Source organism: Lichenostomus cassidix, chromosome 7 (assembly GCF_008360975.1).
Source record: "Lichenostomus cassidix isolate B80296 chromosome 7, HeHo_3.0, whole genome shotgun sequence".
Classification (NCBI taxonomy): domain Eukaryota; kingdom Metazoa; phylum Chordata; class Aves; order Passeriformes; family Meliphagidae; genus Lichenostomus; species Lichenostomus cassidix.
This window is the reverse complement of record NC_139488.1, coordinates 37,170,618-37,178,961: the sequence shown is the minus strand read 5'-3', so window position 1 is coordinate 37,178,961 and position 8,344 is coordinate 37,170,618. Positions and strand designations below refer to the sequence as shown.

The 8,344-nt window shown below is 48.1% G+C and overlaps 1 protein-coding gene across 2 annotated transcripts in view; it reads right to left on the bottom strand.

Moving 5' to 3' along the window:
- Positions 1–2,839: 2,839 nt before the first annotated feature.
- GPD2 (glycerol-3-phosphate dehydrogenase 2) overlaps positions 2,840–8,344 on the bottom strand; it is a 48,148-nt gene continuing 42,643 nt past the window's right edge. For both annotated transcript variants that reach the window (XM_085067216.1, XM_085067217.1), the window contains exons 14-17: positions 7,199–7,311; positions 6,978–7,056; positions 6,779–6,877; positions 2,840–3,617 (exon numbers count right to left, since the gene is read on the bottom strand). In XM_085067216.1, coding sequence (XP_084923342.1) covers positions 3,492–3,617; positions 6,779–6,877; positions 6,978–7,056; positions 7,199–7,311 — 417 coding nt within the window. In that variant the 3' untranslated portion in view covers positions 2,840–3,491. The remainder of the gene's footprint in view (positions 3,618–6,778; positions 6,878–6,977; positions 7,057–7,198; positions 7,312–8,344) is intronic.

Here is an 8,344-nt window from a genome sequence, read left to right as displayed (position 1 = left end):
CAGCAGCAAAGACTGGAGTGTGGCATAAGGCAATTCTAGTGCTGCAAAATATTTGGGACAAAGCTGATCACAGCAAATATTTTTTGATTTATCACTTAACACACCACGGATTAGGGGAAAACCCATAATCTCTGTAGTTCTCCTCCAGTCTGGTTCATTCCCACGTGGAAGGAGCTGTTTGTACACAACCCCTGCATCAGCACAGCTCCGTGGCAGTTGTGCAATATCCCCATTACAAGTGTAAATTAAACTCTATAAAATAATCTGGAGATTCTTATAAAGATTGTGCTCACCATGATAACGGCGCTGTGGATTCCCTGACAGGGAAAATGGATCTGTTCTGTCAGAACATCCATCAGCACATGGCAACCCCGGGCTAACCTGACATGGAACACGATCCAAACGGATTAGGGAATCTCTCCTGTTCACTGGGATTGATTTGAGCCAGGATCAAACCCATCGGTGTGCAGGGTCTGCTCCCAGCTGGCATTTCCCCCACAAAATCCCGGTGGCTGCTGCCATTCCAGCCTGGGAGGGCAGTGCAGCATTCCTGACCCTGTCACCTCCGGGAATGCCAAGTGCTGCACTGACTCCTCACTTCCACTTTTAAACCACAGGGTACTAAACTCTGAGCTGAGATGGGAAAGCATGGGGAAACTGAGTTCTGTTTGCCAAACACATTTATCCCAACGCTTTGCCTTCCCAAAGAAACTTCTTCAGGGCGACTCTGAGTTATTTTTGCATTTGCCACAACAAACTGCCAGGGAAAGGAGTGTTTTTAACCAGTTTTATTGATTCATGCTTTCAGTCCTTACTCAGTTAAAAACAAGGCACATTAAATACATCTTCTTATTGCTCAATAAACGCATGCGGCTCATTCCAGATATCAAAGGTAATAAATAATGGCAGGAAAACACCAAGACAGTTATAAAAATGACAGCCCAGCTTCAAACACAGCATTGAACAGCCCAGGCTGCAACAGGAACCTGACAACAGACTGAAGTGCCACGTGTAAACCTGCAGTGTGGCTGTACAAGTATTTACACACACCCAGACACTGCATGGATCCCCCCTCCCCACATGGGCAGCTTATTTAAAATACAAAACACCCACAGAAAAGCCAGAAATCTTTCACCTCACCAAAAAAAAAAAAAAAAAAAAAAAAAAAAAAAAAAAAAAAAAAAAAAATCCCATTCCTGCTTTTCCACCCCAGATCAGCACAGCAAGACAGTGACATCGTACAACTCTCCCCACAGTACATTCACATAAAAACCCCTAAAGACAAAGCCAACATTCCTGCAGACAGAACGAGGGGATAAATAAACACTGGAGAGTTCTCCATGCACAGATTCAGCTGCTGGAGGAACACATGCAGTTGTCCCTGTCACTGCAGGCCTGGCTGGCCGTGCAGGGGAGCAGGATGTGACATAAAGTGCCTGAGATGCAAAGCAAATCCTTGTCCAGGGAAACACAGCCAGGAGATCCCAAAGCCACATTCCAGATGCAATAATAGCAAAACAAGAGCACAAAGAGCATACTTTGGGTACAACACAGAAATCCTGCTTTCCAGGTAAACTCAGGTGTTTAATTCAACAATGCCAGTTAGATAGGAGCAGAGGAGAATTTCTCTTTAAACTATACAAAAATTGTTCAATAGTGAAAATATTTTTTCTTTACAAAAGCTGTTCAATATTGGAAATACTTTTTCTTCATATGGCCTGGAAAAGGTCTCATGACTTGTTTTTTTTCCCCCTGAAATTACTGTTAATAGTAGAATCCTAAACCCCTTCTGTCACTCACTGAGCCAGAATTAACTGTGTGTTATACATTTTTTCCCCTCGACTTTTCAGGAGATGTGAAATCTGTTACTGTGGGTTTGGAAATCCAAACATCCCATCCTTCACCTGAACATTCTGGAACACAGCTCAAAAGGGAGAGTCTACAGGACCACAGGAACAAACCCCTTTGTTCTTTAAAACATCCTTGTGGTGTCAGATGTGCCAGCTCCTCCTCCCTCAGCCCCTGCTCGAAGCACAAAGCCACAACCTGAACAACATCTGCACCAAAAAACGAACTGAACATGCAAAACCCATCTGAACTACTTAAGGAACTCATTTTAGACGAGTCTTGCCCTTTTCTTTTTCTTTTGTATCTACTATTTTTCAACAACTGAATTTTTAGTTTTCTTTTTTAGGGACTCTGCTTCTCCAGCCAAACACATCTGTACTCACTGTGCTATATCCAACCACTCCTCAGCATCTCCATTTGTGCCTGGAACCATTTTCCCTGCTAAAATATCCAAGGAATCTTTGCTGTCCACTCCTGCCCTGCTATTTTCCATCAGTGAATGTGATGATACCAGTTAAATACATCAAATTTTACTTCAGCAGAAATTCTGACCCCTGGGAAGTGAAGCTTGGTTTGAGGTGGAATATAGCAGATGCCAAATCCAGCAGCAAACCAGGTTTTCCCTGCCTTGTTCTACGTTAGTTAGAAATCTCCCACCTGACCTTGACCCAATCCAGCAGCAGGAAGACAAGAGGCAGGTACAGCAGTGCTGAAAACAGCTCCAGTGAGGCTCCTTGGTTTGGTTTTTCCATTAATCTGCTGAAAAACAGCCCTTTGCTTCTAGAAAAGTTAGTAGGATGCACGACACACTTTGTGGTTTTTTTTCCACTGTGTTTGAGCATTTTTAATTAACATTTAAGACTGTTGAGCTACCACAACCTGCCCCATCCAACACAGCATCAGGGTTTGCCCCAAACTCGAAGCACTTTTTAGCATTAAACACCTTTTGCCTTTATTTCACGGCACAAAGCACCACCTGCAGACAAGGCCATTTATTAGAGGCAGTTTATTTGTGTTAACAGGGGAGAAGGGAAGCTGCTCCCAGCTTTCAGCTACATTATTGCCTCGGGTGATTAATCCAGGTGTCTTGTTTTCCAGCTGGAATTTTTGTGTGGCTGAATTCTGGCACCACTGGAATAACAGGGCAAACCTATCCCCCCCAGAAGGCTCAGGACAGGTTTCCACCATCACCACCACCACCCCAGAAGTTCCAGATTTGATCCTCTGGGATGGTACCTCCACTCCAGCACACCAGCTTTCCCTCTCTTGCTCCTCGTTGAAGAGGCAGAAGCAGCTCGGAGATTTTGTATTTGCAGAACTCAAGGCGTTTAGGGCAGGATTCACTCTGAGCATCATGTGCTCAAAAGGTAAAGGTGATGCAAACGTTAATGGCCGAGGCAGGACGTGCCTGAGTGTGCAGCCAAACCTTCCCAGCCTGCATTCCTGACCTGTGCCAGGAAGCCCTGGGACTGCAGGAGCCTCACCCCAAGGCCGCGTACCGGAGCAGTAAGGAAATCATTAATGACAACAACAAACGCACCCAAGTATTTTGTGAGAGCTACGCCGAGGCTCTGTGCCCTGGGCCAGGCCAGGAGGGTCAGCAGCCCTGGAATGTTCTGGCAGCCCGAGGCTGAGGTGGGAGCTCAGAGCCCCCCGCCGCTGCGATCCACCGGGATGGCGTCGCGGCGCCGCAGGTTCTCCTCAGCGCTCTTCATCAGCACGGCCAGCCTGCTCCCCGACACGTGGCCCTTCTGGATGGCACTCATCAGCTGGGGACACAGGGGACACAGTCACCTCACGGGCTCTGGGCTGCCAGCAGTCACTGCTTGGGCCCAGAGCCACGTTAATGAGCCCACAGACCTGAATTCTCTGGGCCAAACCCAAACTGCAGCTTCAGAGCCTCACTGGGACTCACTCACACCTCCCAGAAATAGCAGAGAATGCTTTGGACAGGCAGAGTGGAAGTACCAAATATAATCCACGTGGAAGTACCAGTGAGGATAACCATCAGCACCAGGGCTTTTCCACAGCATTTCAGAATGTGGGATAACCCACCAGTTGCACAGGATTTTTTCTGGTTACTTGTAATAGCTGAAGGATGCAGCTCACAGAAGAGCACCATTTGGGACTTTTTCCATTAAAGGAAGGAATTCCTGGCTGAGAGGGCAGGGAGGCCTTGGCACAGAGAAGCTGTGGCTGCCCCTGGATCCCTGGAAGTGTCCAAAGCCAGGCTGGAACAACCTGATCTAGTGGAAGGTGTCAGTGCCCCTGGCTTAAGGATGAGCTCTAGAGTCTCTCCCAACCCCCATCATGCTGGGATTCCATGATTCCTGATCCACCACTGATCCCACACCTGCCCTTCTCCACTCACATGCCTTTCTCTGGAGAGACACTGCACTTGACTTCCACAATTCTTTCAAATCCAAATTCCTTTATAGACTTTTAAAACTAATTTGCCTTTAAGTCCTGGAAGCTGGACTCTGTTCTCTCCCAGCTGATGCACACTAGTGCTAAGATTTCAGTTAATTCTCTTTTATCCTATGGATAAAGCCAGCATTAGAGCTGGAATTACCTGCAGCCAGCTCGGCAGAGAGTGCTGGGGAAGCAGTCAGCACTTGCCAAATGCAGTTCCTTACTCCCACTGACTGCAGGAATCCTTCAGATTCCTTCCCCTCCACAGGAAAATCTGTTCATTACACCTGCAGCTGGACCTGTGTAAGTGTGCTGTGGCCTTCTCCCTGGCCTCCCTCCCAATTCCAGAGCCATCCCTGAGCACAGACAGGGATCTCCCTGGAGCAGAGGCACTGCCCTCCTGCCCTGTCACCCTCCTGGGCCACCAGCCTGCCAGCCCTGGGTCTGTCTGCTCTGGGACACAATGTGGGAAATGACCACAGAGGGCTGATCCTCTGGCACTGCCAGGAACACAGGAGTTTCTGGTCTGTCAGGACCCCAAAGGAAATCTGCTGTTGGGAATAATGTCCTATGGAGCCAGGCTGAGAGAGCTGGGAATGTTCACCTGGAGAAGGGAAGACTTCAGGGAGACCTCAGAGCCCCTGCCAGGCCCTGGCACAGATTCCCAGAGAAGCTGTGGCTGTCCCTGGATCCCTGGCAGTGTCCAAGGCCAGGCTGGACAGGGCTTGGAGCAATGTGTTTCAGTGGAATGGGATAGGCTTTGAGGTCCCTTCCCACTCAAACCATTCTGGCATTCCATGATTGCTCCTGATTTACCATGGGAGAGTTGCCTTTACATCCCAACACCACTTCCCAAGGCTGCCTCTCCTTCCTGGAGCACCACTGGCAGCAGCTGCTCTCCAGGAGTGCAGTCCTGTGCCCTGGGCTGTGCCAGCTGTGCCCCTTCCTCAGGCAGCCCGGTGTGCCCTCAGTCCTTCTGAGCCCCAGGGCCACTCTGTGCCCTCAGCAGCATGCAGGGGACAAGGCCAGCCCTGCTCTGCTCCCACCTGGAGAGCCAGGCAGCCCCCAGGTACAACCTGCTCTATATTCCAACACAAACCTCCACAAATATTTGCCCAGGGCTTGCACAAGCTCTGTGCCGAAACGCAATTACTTGAAAGTTTTCAGAAAGCAAACACCCAAGTGTTGGGCACTGACTTAACAGATCCATTAAAAAATTAAACAAACATTTAATGTATTTTGCTCCTTCCATGGCAACCCCCAGTGCATTTCAGTGCCACCCTTCCTTCTTAGCACAAAAAAACCCCAGAATACCCTCAGCCCCACAGAACAACATTTACTGGTTGTTTCAACTCTTCACCAGTGTAGCCAACCTAACCAAAGTCCAGCTCAGCCCTGCAGAAAGGGCTGGCTGTGCCAGTGAAAGCTTTCCCATGGAGGTACAAGGGGGATCCTTTCCAGCAGCCAAACTCAGCTGGGATGTTCTCTCCCATTTGAATGGATCAGCATAAACTCCCAAAGCCAGTGGTTCTCCCTCCCCCCTGGTTTGTTGGGTTTGGCTTTTCCCCTTCCCCCAGGTTCACTGCAGCTCCTCAGCTCAATTGCTGCATTTTAGGCAAATAAATACTCCTTTTTGCTAATGCTGGACACAACCTGTGAAAATTTTCTGCATTTAGATTCAACAATGCTGCTCTTATCCCCAGCTCATCTCCAGAGAGACAATTACCATTTCCTTTGCCTTGATCTTGTTTGTTTAACTTGACACAGTGAAGAAAGGGCTGACATTGACCAAAATCCCCAGCATTAATTTCTCTCCTGTTTGGCATTCATCATTGCCACTGGGCAGGGGAGACATGGCAGCTCTGAAATACCACCCCAAAAAAGACTCCTCACACACCAACCCAGCTGACAAACTGCATATGCAAAGGGAGCACCCTTGGGCTTGCCTGAAAGCCCCCCAAAAAGCAAATGCATGTCATTTTTTCATAGAGACTGGGACAATTTAGCCAATCCAGGAGTTAAAATGGGTTATAGGGCCTGGATGGGCTCTAGCTACAAGTTCATTCTTTATAATAGTCAGTTATTTAGGTTATTATTTAGTTATTTAGCTTATTATTATTGTAGCTATATTACTATTTATTATTATATTTTGTTAATTGTTATTATTCAGTTACTTAGTTGACTCATCTTTATAACATCCCTTAACAGCTGCAGGTAATGTCAGTGTGCATACCTCCCAATGGACACCTGTATCATTTTTAATATATTTAAACAACATTTCTGGGCTGAAAATGCAAAATTCAGGTCTGGCTTGGGGCATACTTTGTAAACTGGACCTGTTCTTTGGGTCTCAAAGGGAAAACATCCCCAAACTTCCGAGGTGCTCGAGGATGGCTCTGTGTGCTCCTTGCACCAACACCACTGGTAAATCTCCCCTGGTCTCCAACCCAGCCCTAGGCCAAGGGGAAAATTCCCTGCCTGTGTCTTTGCTGTCTAAGGAAACAAGTGAATGACATACCTGCAGGAACTCGTCGAGCTCCACCTGCCCGTTCTTGTTGAGATCCACCTCGTTGAGGATCTCGTGGAGAGTGTTCTCCGCAATCTGCACACTGATGCTCTGCACACAACAAGCACAGCAGGGAGCTCAGCACGGCTGGGCATCACTCCAGTTCCCACCAGCTGCTCCCCAGGGGCTCAGGAGCTCGGGGAAGCCTCACCTCCAGCACACGCTGCACGTCCAGGATGGTGATGAAGCCTTTCTTGTCCTTGTCAAACATGCGGAATCGCTTCTTGTACCTGCGGGAGAGACAGACAGACAGACAGACAGGGGCTGTCACAGGGGCTGTCACAAGGGCTGTCACATCAGGGTGTCCCTGGGCTCTGCAGGGGACAGGGCTGGGGCTCACCCAGCAGCACAGGCAGCTCCTGCTTCACTCACCTCTCAATATCTGAAGGCACTAGGCTGATCTCAGACCTGTCTGTTAATTGATCTGTTTTTACTTTGTAGCCCATTTCATAATACAGGAATTTTTTAGCAATTTCAAGCTCTTCCTGCAATGAAAACACAAAACCTGAGTATCTGAGCAATAGAAACTTCTTACACAAGTAAGAACAATTTATTTATTATTTATGTTTTATTATTAGATTCTTCCACTTCACCAGTATCTATCTAAGGTCCCAAGATTAAGCAGAGGGCAGCTGAAAAGTATTAAAAAGTTAAACTTTGGCACTTTTACTCTTGGAATGAGGTATCCAGGTTAACAAACATTTCTAATTTCTGTGTGAATGCTTTCAGGACCATCCCACACCTCCTTTCAGGAAGAAATGGCCCTTTGAGGACAGGCCTACAACATGTCATTTCTCTCTCAGCTGATATCTTAGTGTGATGTTTCACCCAGCTGTCCAAAATCAGTGAAAAAATCAGGGAGCTCAACACCAGGCAGATTCTTTATGGTTCAAACTGGTTTTCTGATGGTAGCAAAATTACTTTATTACCTGTAAGTTCAGTGCAAGGTCTTCCCTGGCCAGGTTTTAATAAGTGATAAAGCCCTGACATACATCAAGTATCACAGAACAGAGTTCTCTCTGCAGCCATGGGTTCTCTTCCAGAGCAAATCCCAGAGGACACCCAGGGGATGCAGGAACACTTTGCTGGCATTCATGAGCTCCCATGAGCCAGGGATGGCTCTGGAACTGCTGCAGGTCTGTGCAGGACTTGTCCATTTTCCTGGCTGCAGGTGAGGGTGGGAAGAGTGCCTGACTCCCCACGTGGGCTGCAGGTGCTCAGCCTGTCCATGCAGCCCTAAACATGTGCTTGTTTCAAATTCCTTGCCTTGGCAGCTTCCCACTGGCTAAGCTATGCTGAGGGAAGAACTGGTGGGGCTTTGTTCAACCTGGAAAATGATTCCCAGAGCAAATCTGCCAGGTGAGGCACCTCTAATGCAGCCAAATTCCTGTGCCCAGCAGGGTGTCCCACACAGGCACCAGGCAGCACACCCACACCTGGGACAGGATGGCATCCCTGTCACACAGAACCACAGCAGCTGCCCTGGCTAGGAGGGCTCAAGGGAGCTCCTTCCAGAAT